This window comes from Etheostoma spectabile, chromosome 1 (genome assembly GCF_008692095.1).
Source record: "Etheostoma spectabile isolate EspeVRDwgs_2016 chromosome 1, UIUC_Espe_1.0, whole genome shotgun sequence".
NCBI classification, from domain to species: domain Eukaryota; kingdom Metazoa; phylum Chordata; class Actinopteri; order Perciformes; family Percidae; genus Etheostoma; species Etheostoma spectabile.
Window position 1 is genome coordinate 12,564,464 of NC_045733.1, and position 13,399 is coordinate 12,577,862.

At 38.7% G+C, this 13,399-nt stretch overlaps 2 protein-coding genes across 4 annotated transcripts in view; both read left to right on the forward strand.

Moving 5' to 3' along the window:
• Nucleotides 1-659, forward strand: part of LOC116698904 (ATP synthase F(0) complex subunit C3, mitochondrial) — a 3,474-nt gene extending 2,815 nt beyond the window's left edge. For all 3 annotated transcript variants that reach the window (XM_032531264.1, XM_032531173.1, XM_032531348.1), the window contains exon 5: nucleotides 278-659. In XM_032531264.1, the coding sequence (XP_032387155.1) occupies nucleotides 278-392 (115 nt within the window). In that variant the 3' untranslated portion in view covers nucleotides 393-659. The remainder of the gene's footprint in view (nucleotides 1-277) is intronic.
• A 1,730-nt stretch (nucleotides 660-2,389) lies between these two features.
• On the forward strand, nucleotides 2,390-7,754 carry nsun3 (NOP2/Sun RNA methyltransferase 3). Its single transcript, XM_032528466.1, has 6 exons — nucleotides 2,390-2,727; nucleotides 4,240-4,343; nucleotides 4,430-4,908; nucleotides 5,324-5,478; nucleotides 6,045-6,166; nucleotides 6,981-7,754. The coding sequence occupies exons 1-6, from the start codon at nucleotides 2,569-2,571 to the stop codon at nucleotides 7,315-7,317; spliced, it is 1,356 nt and encodes a 451-aa protein (XP_032384357.1). The 5' UTR covers nucleotides 2,390-2,568; the 3' UTR covers nucleotides 7,318-7,754.
• Nucleotides 7,755-13,399: the final 5,645 nt, after the last annotated feature.

Consider the following 13,399-nt stretch of genomic DNA (forward strand, 5'->3'; position numbering starts at 1 on the left):
TTTTTAATGCAATAACTATGAAACTAACAGACATAGCCTATATGATTCCAAATGTTTACATGGTCAAGAAATTAATTTCATTGAAAAGAATTTTGACTTTGAGTGTCAATTTGTATTTTTTCCCAGGGTTATTGATATTATTTTGTCAACATGTATTAAGACCTTCATGGAGAATCTTGAAAGCCACTGGGGTTGTCTGCTCACTGAAATGTCTAACAGTCCAACACTTTGTTCTGTACCTCCAATTTGTCTCAGTTGCCTCTCTCTTTCTCAACAGGAACCCCTCTCTGAAGCAGCAGCTGTTCTCTTATGCCATCTTGGGCTTCGCTCTGTCTGAAGCTATGGGTCTTTTCTGTCTGATGGTTGCATTCCTCATTCTGTTTGCCATGTAACTCCATTAGGCATTTGCGGTGGGATACAGCAATGGGATACATCACAATTATGATGAGAATTAGCTGTTTGAGATGCCCTTGAATGCGATGTCAGCTTTATTGTGTTGCCCATTCCTGTTCATTGGTGTTTAAGATTGTGAACCCACTAATGTAAGAAACTCTGGCAAACCCAATTCATTTTAAATGATGGTTTTGCCATTATATTGTATATTTAATCAAATGTTTTTGTTAAAAATACAACCAACAGAAGTAAAATGTTTAATTCATTATGTGTTTGTATATTTGTAAATGGTAGTGGGGGTTGTTTTTGTAAGTTGATTCACTCTGCGGAGTTAATGTCTGGCTCCTTCGCACACACACACACACTTCTGGGTGAAAACGGTGTGGATTGTTGGTATTTCCTATCATCTTGGGCTGAACTAAACTCTGGCCGCAGCAACGGTGGAGCTGCAGAATGTTCTTGGTAAGGAACTTGTTCTAGGGTAACATTCACACCCTGCATAATATACAATATTACATTAAGTTAATTGTTAACACAATACAGTAACATGAGCTATTTCAAATAGCTGGATACATGGTTAAAGGTTGACATTGTGCTCTTTAGATGTTTTAATATAGACCTTAGTGGTCCCTAAAAATATATCAGAAGTCTCTTTCCCAAAATTCAGCCTTGGTGCAGAATTACAGCTTCTAGCGCCAGTCCCACAATGAGCTTTCCTTAGTCTGTGCCATTTCTGGGTCTACAGCTTGTGAGGAGGAGTGAGGGAAGGACAAGGTGGAGGCTGGGGGTGTGGCCTTGACCAATTGCCACTCTGCTGGTTTGAAAGCATAGACTGTATTTAGTCTATGTTTGAAAGTCATAATGTCTCTCTCTCATGGGTGGGCCAAATTATCTGGGCGATAAAGGGTAATATTCCAGATTGGCCCATTTGAGCTTTCATTTTCTCAAAGGCAGAACAGGATACCCAGGGCTTGGTTTACACCTATTGCCATTTCTAGCCACTGGGGGACCACAGGCAGGCTGGGGGGGAACTCATTAATATAAATTAAAAAAATTCCCAAAATGTGGCAGTTACATAGTAAATGCCGTAAATATTCTTTAATATCATTCCCGGAAAGATATTATGATGTAGCCTCACAGAATTGTTTTTATTTATTGATTTTTTTAATTATTTGTCCATCAATCCCAATTAATTTACTACATAACGTAAGCTCAAGTTTAAGGAACACCTGTGGTGTGTATTACTCAAGTAGACTCGACATGCTTGTCACAAATGTAGCTAGTTAAGACAATTAGCTAAAACTGTTTTCTAGCTAGCTAAAATTGCACCAACGTTAGCCGAGCCCTCTGACCTCAGCACTGTGCAAGGTAACGTTTTAGCTAGCTAGCTCCACGTTGGTCACATAGCGTTCCCTACATAGCTAGCTGGCTAGCTACACCTAAAGAAAAACTCTTACCGAATCTGCCACCTGTTGTCCAGCAACGGGTTGTAACTTAAAACGGTATTTTGATTTCAGAGATGTCCGTTATCTACGTGAAATATCAAATAATTATATTAAAAGATGTTGCCTGTAGCATAAACCTACTTTTTCAGTGGAATGTTTTTAGTAACTTGAGTCTAGCTAGCCAATGACGTAGAGAAGAAGCAGAACAGAATGGACTGTAATCTAATAATATATAATAATATACAGTCTATGCATTAAACGTACCCGGGAAAACATTGTAATCCTAGGCAGAGTATATTTTGGACCACACAATATATTTTAATATGAATAACGGGTAACGAAATATAGTTATAGTTGTATAGCGTTATGTGTGTGTGTGTGTGTGTGTATATATATATATATATATATATTTATTTATTTATTTATATATATATATATATATATATATATATATATATATATATATATATATATATATATATATATATATATATATAATATAATAATAATTTTGCGAAGGGGTGATATTTTATTACACTAACAAAAGACGCTGGGAAGAAAAAAATCAGCTGTTTGTTTGGTGGAACCAAAGAAAGACGTTCATAGTTGATGGGAGGATGGATTTTACCAACGCACGTGTGCCCGTGGAGGGTTCTTTCTTTGACGGTCAAAGAAACTCAACAGCAATAATAAATGTAATTGGACATGTCAAAGTAAAATACATATCCGAATGTCTAAATATATGTATATAATACACCAGCCTTCAAGTGCGTGGAGGATAATTTGCTTAAAAACTCCAAAGCCAACAGCTCTGTGGGGGTCGGTTAACTGTCACACGGGTCCCGAGGTGTTTTTACATCTGAACGAGCAAGGAGCCCCCCATAGCCAGGTAAACACAACGTACATGGGGAAGCTTTCGACAGCAGTTAGCTGGCTTTCAGCTCCTTTCTGTCCCAGCTACTGTCAAAGTACACATTTAACATAAGGTTATAGCGTGAAGCTAATCTAATGTAATCCTTTTTTAGTTTTAAAGGCGCTTTGTTTTATCAGATAAAGTTTAGTAATAATGACTGCCTGTTTGACTTGAATACTAGCTTGATGAAACCCCAGTAGCTAGCTAGCTAGTTCATGAAAGTTTGGCCAAATGTGTTCGGGGAAAATATCCTGTTACTTTTTTTTCTTTTGCAAATTTTACAAACATGTTATATAATGCTTAAACAATTCGGCATCATACAAAAAAATATGTTTATTTCCATCCAGGAAACATTATAACCTTACTTAGAGAAAAATAAGTAAGTAAATAAAAAAATATACATATATATAATTTAAGGCAGGCTAACCCTAGGAAAAAGAAGAAAACAAAATGTGCCCAATAGATGGGGTAATGAGTAGGTATGGTGTAATGTTACAGTATTCATATCTAAATATATTCGTAAACATAAACAACTCTCTCCCAAACCAAAAAGATAAGAGTGCCAAAAGTGGGAACTGCTCCATAGAAAATGAATTGGGAAAGATGTTATAGGGACCCTGGGGAATGTTCTTATTATTTGGATACACTTTCTGTTTCAGAACTAAGAACAATAGAATAAACCTCATTTTTTTGGCAACAACAACAAAAAACAAACATTCTGTGGGTTCATAAAATCATTCTCCAATGTATTGTCTATGGAGCAGCTCCAGACTAAATACTTGATGACATCACAGATTTGAGACCAACAAAGGACGTAGCATCTGGTTTAGTAATTGTTTGTCAAAAAAACAAATAAAGTTCATTTAATTATCTGCATCATGGTACTGATAGGTTAATCATCAGATCTCTCTCTCTCTTTTTACCGAAGAGACAACAAGCTGCTGCTGCAGCAACACCCGCTAAGCTAGTTGAGGTAGTTAATTAATGCCTTTGGCCATCTCTAATGTGGACACATGTTCCCAATTTTGAAAAATGTATGGTAGGACCAAGTAGGGCTGCAACTTTTTTTGTCTTATGATTATTATAGCCAGCGTTTACAATCAGAGATGGAACAAACAAGAACAGGGAATACTGTATTAAATGAAATCTAGAGCCAACTGCCTTTCTTTTGGCCCAGTTGCAGCAGATCAGTTCATCTTGAATGGTTTATGGAGCACTCATGTTACGTTTAGCCATTTGAACTTTATATATGAATAGATCTTAATATAAGATGTATTAAATATACCTGTAATAATTTCTAACAGGACAGCTTTTGCACTCACCATCCACCAGGAGTAACGAGGGTACAAGACAAAAGACAGCAATTATTTTTTTTTTATTCAGCTTGTGTTTATAAACCTAATAGGGAAATCCACTTTAAACTAGAATGTACATATTCCTCTTCCAGTGTTTTAAGATAAGATTTTCACTACATTCTGTTTGTAATAGGTAACAAAAAGGCACAGAAAAGAAAGATCTTCATGTCAGCAAGTACTGGAGCACTTTGACCAGCAGTACAGTCAGGAACTTGGAGACTTGTGGCCTTCTGCAAGGTAAATTTTCTCTGAAATTAATATTGCAGCATACAGACAGACACGGTTTGTACTCTTCCTTTATCGGGATTGCTCTTCTCCTGCAGAGCCGTGCTCCTGGACCCTCACTCTTGGCAGTATGGGGTCATGCTCAACCGCTTCACCACTGTGACAGGCATCACACAGATTCTCCAATCACAGGGCTTTTCCACATTGCTGCCTCAAACATTGTCAAATTCTAAATACCAAGCAGGGTCTCTGTTGCCACCTGACTACATCCCCAAGTACCCTCCTAATGACTACCATCTCCAACCTGACAACACCTCTTATGAGCTCTGTCAAGACCTTCAATCAGAGCCTTCTCTTAGTTTGCCCTGTCCTACATTACAATGTTACATCCATCCATATCCACTGCGGTTTCCCTCTCAGCCTCACAGGCCTGGCCAGCTGAAGCAGTACTACCTCCTGAATGCGGCCTCCCTGCTTCCAGTTCTGGCTTTGCAAGTCAGAGATGGGGAGAAGGTTTTGGATCTTTGCTCCGCCCCTGGGGGAAAAGCTTTAGCCATAACACAGTGTGCCACCCCAGGTAATACAAAAGTTTTCAAAGGGCTTTGCAAACTTTAATTAGATTGTATTTATTATCATGCAAAGAGGTATAAGATAGTGGATTTAGTACAACGCAGTAAAAGATAAAATAAGATTAATATAATGCTGAGTGTATACTGTACATCAAGTTATAACTTGACTTGTTACATTTTAAATATTGGTACTTCTATTACTCTTATTTATTAACTCATATAGCTAATACCTCATATTAATAGGTATACTTAATTAGATTTAAATAACACCAAATCATAACTTACTGTATTATTAAGGGGTATTGATAGCACACAGAATGACATGTTCCTGAAGTTGAATCTAGGTTGTTTATTGTCTGCTGTGCATAGCTTATTTGCATTGAATACTGGTAACAAAAAATGCTGCCCTGTGTTGTGTTCCAGCACTTCTCTGCTGTAATGAACCAGACCCTCACAGACAGGACTGGCTGGCCAAAACCCTGGAGTCTTTTCTGCCTCAGTCACTAATCAACAGAGTGATTGTGTCTGCACAGGATGGACGGTCTTTTGGTCAAAGTGAAGCAGGAACATATGACAAGGTGACGGGAGTCTTGTTTATAACAGCATGTGACAGATTTTTTCTTCAGTGTCTAACAATTTTTTTTTCAAGGCCATGGTTAGAAATGAATGAGAACAGCGAGCCTTTGAACAGAAACTAATAAGCCCAGTGGAAGAGAAGAAAACCGTTTATTCAAAATAGGAACCAAGAAGAGGCAGACACATGGCCGGGAGGTTTCAAAGGACTCAAAGTGACTGATAATGGACCAAAACATAGAAAAAAGGAAAGCACAGAATGAAAAGGGTTGAGACACAGTGGGAACAAAGATTGAAAGGCAGTATAGTTGTACAAAAAGACTGCACAGATTCAAGCTGTACTGTATAGAGGACAGATTTGTTGCAACATTTTCAGCTGAGGTGTAAAGTATCAGAGTTTATGTGGGGAAAATATGTACTGCTTTTTAACTATTTACATTTCTCACTTTTTACTTTTTGCTTTTCTTTTTTAATCCTGTCTCCCGCTGCCACTACAGTACACTTTACAGTACACTCTTGAACTATGACTCAGACTCTGAACTACTCACATTTCCTGCTCTCTCTGTTGCAGGTTTTAGTCGATGCTCCATGTTCTAACGACAGGAGCTGGTTGTATTCTTGCAGCAGCCAACAGGGGGAACAGAGACTGAAGGAAAGAGCCAGGCTGCCTGCGCTCCAGGCTCAACTGCTTAGGTTAGTCCAATCCCAAACATAGAAAGGGGTTTGCTATGTGTTACCCTTGTGGTACTCTACTATCTTCCTCATCACTCAGTTAATACTCAAGACATGTGATATACCCATTAATGTCTGAAAAAGGTAAGAAAAAAAAATATTCCACTGCACTGTACAGTTGCACCCATGTAAACAATGTAAATACTATATAGAAATTGATTACAAATGTAGTGCTATAAAGTGAAATAACATAAGGTTGGATGGCAATTTCATCTGTCAATTCATTTCATCAACATTTGAATCTCAAAGCTACTGAAAACAACTAAGAGCCCTTGTATCAGTACAATCTTTTACTGTGTTGAGGGAGGTGAAACTCGACAGACATATACGGTATATTGGAGGTGTATGCAACTTAATATAATACAGCTTTGTAGAATTGTGTAAAGTGATAATTTAGATACTTCAATGTTAAAAGAGTAAAGAACCGGAGATAATGTCTTTTTTGTTCCACACATTCTTCTTTCTTTTCAAAACCTGGTGCCTACATTACCGACAATGCAACTCGACAGTTTAGCCAGTGTTATGCTTCAAGCAGAGCTGAGCCTCAAGCAGAGCTGAGGAGCGGTCGCTTACTTCTTTCTAACTCCACACCCCCAGAGTTTTTTCCCCATATTCAAACTTGTAGTCCTCAGACCCAACCGACAGCAAACCAAGTGTCAATCACTTGAGGCAGTTTGTCAGACTTCACACAGCTCCCTCTGGAGCCACAAAATGTCTAATGTGTAATATTGAGGAAGTTCTCTAATGAAGTGCAATATACGTCTACTCTCTACAGGTCAGCACTGTCAGCGGTGCGTCCAGGGGGCGCTGTGGTCTATTCAACGTGCACTCTGTCCAGCTCTGAGAACTGTGCTGTGGTTGAGACAGTGCTGAATGACTGTCCAGAGGCTGAACCCGAAGACCTGTGGGAGGAGATTGCCATTCCTTTAGCAAAATACTTTACATTTAGCCCTGCTCACCCTGGTCATGGACAAAAACCTCACAAGCCATCCCTGCAGCCAGAGAATGGCACTTTGTCCTCTCATCGCCACAGACTTGGCATTTTAGTGGTTCCTCAGCCCGGCAAGACCTGGGGACCCATGTTTTTGTCTCGGATCAGAAGAAGGAAATAGTGTGTAACCTGCTGTGCAGAAAACATATTTGGAAGCAGGTGGCTAAACATACACATTTGCTTTGTTCAACATTTGTTACCTGTGGGTTCTGTTAAGATGCAAAGTACCTTATAGAACTGGCATGTAACTCACTCACACAAACTGACAAACGTACTAATTCACATTTGTGTACCAGTGTTGTGTTAAGAACAGTTTTTTCTGCTGCTCCCAAATGGAAAAAAACAATCAATAATCACAGGTTTCATTGTGTTTTTTACCTACTGCAACCCACCCCTTTTTTATTTATTGTTATGATTTATTGTTTACGGCAACTACAGAAACTACTGACACTGCAGATGTCCAATTCAATGATATCGACTGAAAATGTTTTTTAAGTGCTTCACATTAATAACACTGTGTCCACATGGTATAATAAAATTGATAATACTATAAGACTGTAATGTACTGTGATGCAAGAGTTTAATATTAAAAATGAATTCACAGTGTATTTTATTAGGAGTGAGAGCTTGTGGTGAGTAGTAGTTGGAGAACGAGAGATGGCATTACAAGTCTTGGCATCACAGAAACTCAAATTCAGAATATCCATCTCCTGAAGCCTTGAGTAACTAAATCAGGTTGCATTTATTATAATATGATTACCTCTTGGTTCGAGTCACCACTGAATATTTAAAAGTTTATATCTGAACAATGTAATACTGATGCGTTTATGTCCTATGTTTGTTTTTTAACATCTAAGTGTCATAACACTTTTAAATGTCAACACAACGACATTACATGCTCAACAGGAGGCTAAACGGTTCCTGTCTGAAAGATTAGTTTAATAACCAGGAAGAGCAGTAATGATAAAAATTGACAGTTTCTCTTTCTTTATCCCTGCTATTCCCTTCCTACATTGTAATATTCTGAATTAACACATGCTTCAAGTCTCACTAGCAATAATCTTCCATCTGTCATTACACCTCCCTTCAGGGTGATTGAGATGGCAGATTCATCTCTTTTACTGGCTCATTACCCGGGTGGACTGTTCATGTGTCACACTTGAGTGAAAAGTAGACTGAAAAGTAGTGTATTTCATTGCAGGGTTGTATTTTTTCATCAGGCTGTGATTGCTCAGACCAGAAGCCAAAAGGTGTTTTGAAAGTAACTGTAGACAATAACACACAATAATTCATATATTTTTACCCTTTTGAACATAACAGACTGACAAAGTATGCTGTTGCAAAGGTACTTATGTGTGAAAACCCTTATTTCTGCCTTGCAAGTATATATGGCTGGTGGCTCTTAGTGAGCCTATGAAAAACTGAAATAGGTGCTACAAGAGCCTTGCACCGGTTTCATGCAACTGCTCCGTGGCAATGCACATGAACGTTATTGGGTGCATTTATATGGCTTTTTTTTATTGGCTGTCCCAGTTTTGCTGCATTTCTGCGTGTCTTTGAAAAGTAGCGTCAGTCTCTGATATGAGAGCATCGATCTACCCCCACAATCAACAACCTAAAAGTAGCGAGATGTGGAGATGAAGTGGGGCTTCATTGAGGTTAACCATGATGCTGACCTTTGTGTGAACTCTGGCTTGTTGATGTTCCTCACATTGCAGTGTTTCCTCAAGGGGAGAATCTCTGAGCAGCTTTTCCTCCACTTCAAAGGGAGAGAATGTAGGCCTGCTTTGCATAATCAGGTGGGGAACAGCTTTTTGCCAGAGAGGCAGGAATTAATTTGTGGCACCGCCAGATGTAATCATTAAAACCCTAGTCATTGACAATAAAGGGTGGAAGAGGAGGAAATAGAGATGGGAATTGTAAAACAGTATATAGAATGAGAAAGATCTGGCGCATTGGATGCTAAACGCCAGAGGACACTATAGCTAAGCAGGCTAATCTGGTAACATTTAGCACTAGTACATCTAGTCACTTTGTGTTTATTTAGTATGTACACTACTATTTTAGTGGTGTACACAGTGAGAAAATGCATCAGGAGAACAGGTATTAGGCAGCTATATATGTAGTCATACTGAAAGCCATTTGGCAGTATGTGTGGGCTTTAAAACTCCACTCACAGCCTGTAAATGTACTGAATGGCTCCATCTCACTGCTCTCTTTAACCCTGTTTCCAACTGCTAGCAGCTGTTTTCAGCTCTCAAACCCATTGTACTCTAGCTGCTCATCACCAAGCAATGAATAGGTTAGTGAAATGTTTGGACAATGTTTTGCACAATATTATGCACATTCTGATATATTCATATACAGGATGCTGTAAAGAACATCCCTGACTTATGGCTTGAATGCTTATTCATTATTTGTGTCGCTAAAATCCAATCAGATTCAGCCCACAAAAATCACACTGTCAATCGGATATTTTCCCACTTGTGACAAATGTTTGACTTAAAGCGTTTGACACTGAATGTGCCAGACAGTTAACAAGTGGGTCTATAGATTTAGTACCTTTTGGGGTATCCATCACTCATTTCAAACGTCATCATTTGTCAATATTCCATTAGTGGAAGTGAGAGACCAGGATAGCTCCTCTAGATTGATTGTCACACTGCTAATCTCTGAGGGAAAAAAGTCTGCAAAGAAGGAATACTTATAGAGGTTACGTTCACTTGTTTGTCAATGTGCAAAACACAGAAATTTTGTTAATTTCTTCATGTGACAACATTTTACCAAAGCACACACTACTGCAAAGAGTGAACAAGCCCGCCAAGAAAGCCTAAGTTAGCAGTCATGGAGACAAAGTTTGAACTAGGAGTGGGCCTACCAACCAGCCTACACCTGCAATGCAATCCTAAAAAAAAAACTCTACTTCTGGCTAGATGGGTATGTCATGAACCAGCATTAAATGTGAAATTATGACCAGTGACATTTCAGAAGGGACAGTTCAACTTAATTGTAAATTTCTGTGTAATCCAAATACAATACATAACAGAAAAAGGACAGACTGAAAGAAAATTTCCTTGCATATGTTTTATTGCCTGGCGAGACGAAACAAATGCGAAGGAAAGTAAGAAGGTGAGTGACAGAACTATAAAGTGCCCATATTATGAAAAAAATCACTTTTTCTGGGATTTGGGGTGTTATTTCTTCACACGCATACAAAAAAAAACATCCATGCTGTTTTGAGATACAGGTTTCTGAATGTCCTCTGCCTTCAGTCTCCGGGTGAGCTGTTCAAAATCTCCACGGCTTTCTACGTCACTAGCCGAGACAAGGTGGTCAACCGTAGCATGCTAGTGCTAGCTCGTTCTCAATGGAAAAACACACACACTAGTTCACCCTAATCTCCAAAAGAACTACTTCCTGTCCCTTTTCTGAAGGTATTCCACAAGTGTGCCCTCGTTTAGAAGAAGTCTCCCAGCTAATCCTGCCTTGTACTGACCAAAGTTGGAGAAAGAGTTATCTAGCTGATGTGATCTTACCTAGCTACTGCACATGTGTGACTCCCAACAAAGGAAGTACAGAGGTGGGATGTCTCACTCTGTAGCTACAACAGAGACCTAAACACACATGGTGAAAACAGGATCTCCAGCAATGTGCAGTACAACTAAACTATGGTGCTTTTTGAAAATGAAACCATGTAAACCTATTCTGGTACAACCTCAAAATACAATTATGAACCTGAAAATGAGCATAATATGGGCGCTTTAAGATAAATGGATATTTCCACACTTTTATCTACTGTTAGCCTGGCATACACACTGCCTCCAAATGCAAAAGAAACTCCACAGAGAAGTAAAAGTATTTTTCTATTTTTTTTAGCAGAGGTTAAGCAGAGAGGTCAGTAATATATTTCAGAGGATTCCAGTAAAATACTGAAAATGTACAATCAAAGTGTCTCAGAGAACAACATGAAACTACAGTGACTGAATTGTAGTTGGGTATATTTCAAAGTGTCAAAGCAACATAAGGTGGCTAATGTTTGCTGATCTATTTACGCCAGTGTCTTACTGTATTTCTAAGTTCACCATGTCTTCAAAACAGACTCAAGGAAAATGCACTCAAGCATCAAGAGCACTTCAAGGCTAACTGCAGTGTCGCCCCTGATCAACTCCACCAACAAAAGATGGGTGTGCGTGCGTGCGTGCGTGCGTGCGTGCGTGCGTGCGTGCGTGCGTACATGGTTGTTCCTCCTGTTGTCCTCCCTCAGCCTCAGCAGCTACGAGTAAGGAGACATCCATAACAACTGCATGAGAGGACAAAGCACAGGCTCAACAGACTGAAGGCAGGACAGATTATCCTGGCCCGGACAGTCATTCATCCTTTGAGGAAAAGAAAGAATTGATCGCAAGATATAAAAACCACACAGAAGCCTTGGACAGTATTGCAGCAAAATGGGATTTGAGAGAAAACTACAAGGTCTTTTTCAATTTTAAGTATCAAGTCAACCCTTTTCAACAAATGAAATGCAAATTGGAGCAGCAGATCAGTAACACTGCTAATTTAGGAGGTGACTGTAGTAATGTAATGACATTTAAACAGTAACTTGTGACCAATGTGTCCGGCTACAGAAACAGAATGTTTCACTCTTACAATAGGGAAATAAAGCAAAACTTATAGAAACAATGTGAGCCTGATTAAAAATGTGTGTAGCAGAATTACGGTACGATTTTTTTATGTCATGAACTCTTGACCGGCCCAAAATAATCTTGTAAATATTTTAAGGGCTGACCTCTAGTGTTTTCTAAAATGTATACTTGTTAAAGGTGTCCTTAATGTATTTATTTGTCCTATGTGACATATACTGAATTCATGTCAGTGACAGAAAAGTCAATCTACGCAGCTCTTTTTACAGAATGACATCAGTAATGTAAATTTAATTTACTCAATGACACAAGTAACACAATGACTTGCCAGATGTGGATCCTTCTTACAGACAAGGACCACAGAGCTGCAAAGCTATAGGCCATGACATTTGACTTGGACCTGATACACTGCCAGACAGGCCTTGAATAGACACATCCCTGGAATTTGTTTTCATTTTTTGGGCATGTGTATTAAAATGATTTGGTGTCAGCAATGGAAAAAAAAGAAGCAAAACATCCCTATTTCATAGCATTTTAATTGTTGACCTGACCTGAGAGACTTGCAACTTGATAACTTGACTTGAGACGTGACACTCTTCATTGACTTACCCCAAAAACAGCTAAACCAAACTAAGGTAGCTTAATTTGCCACCCACAATTAAAGATGTTTTACTGTTTAAATGGAACGTGCTATACATTTTAAGCAGATGGGAGGAATGTTGTCTAAATTATGTTTTTTCCCGATGTTATTCTGCTTCTTAACAGGAGATAATCACTCACTCTCTGTGCTCAGACTGCTGCAGGTTCGGTTCAACTTCAGGGGACTGCAGGCTTCAACTATCAGACGTAATTTTGTTCTCTCATTCCAGTACTTCTCAGATCCTGTGTAAACACTTTTTTTGACCCCTACATGGATCCCTGTGGTGCGTATTCTCCAAGAATCAAATGTTAACCCAGAAAAGGTGTACCCAGATTGAGTTGCCTCATCTCAGTTTTTACTTCACTTCTGTTAAACTTTCTGACTTGTTGAAGTGGATACTCCCTGAGTGAAGGAAAAGCATAAATAATAGATTCTTCACCCAAAGTGGAAGAAAAGGGGAAAAGGGAGTCAGAGGAGAAGGGGGGATGAAAGGACTTATTAAAACTGATAGATTTCATACCAATACTTTCAGTTTAAAGCTTCATAAAAACGTTAGTGGGATATGTTATTTAAAGGATTAAATGGGTGCACTTCCTCAAATTAGGAACATGTCGGCAGAGTGGTTTGAGGTAATTCAGAAATAATGGAACCCCTCCTGGAGCCTACCTTTAAAATGCTTAGATTGGATATTCAATACTCTATTCATCACATTTTATGCGAGCACTTAAGCACTTATACATAATATATTTATTATTCGTATTCAGTCGTAGTGGAAAGTGTGCAGCTGTTAAGTGTTGCAGGATGCCATCTATCTCCTCTCAATTTTATTCACACCATTTATTTCTATTTTGATGAAACAAAGACTTGGGCAGTTTGCCTTGGAAATATGGCACTGATAAAATTACACTGATTGTGCCACATTG

Excerpts from the sequence above, each read along its gene's own strand:
- nsun3 (XM_032528466.1), top strand. The coding sequence starts at position 2,569 with ATGTCTAAATATATGTATATAATACACCAGCCTTCAAGTGCGTGGAGG. Across the intron at positions 4,344-4,429 it reads GACTTGTGGCCTTCTGCAAG|AGCCGTGCTCCTGGACCCTC; the intron begins GTAAATTTTCTC and ends CTTCTCCTGCAG. Across the intron at positions 5,479-6,044 it reads AAGCAGGAACATATGACAAG|GTTTTAGTCGATGCTCCATG; the intron begins GTGACGGGAGTC and ends TCTCTGTTGCAG.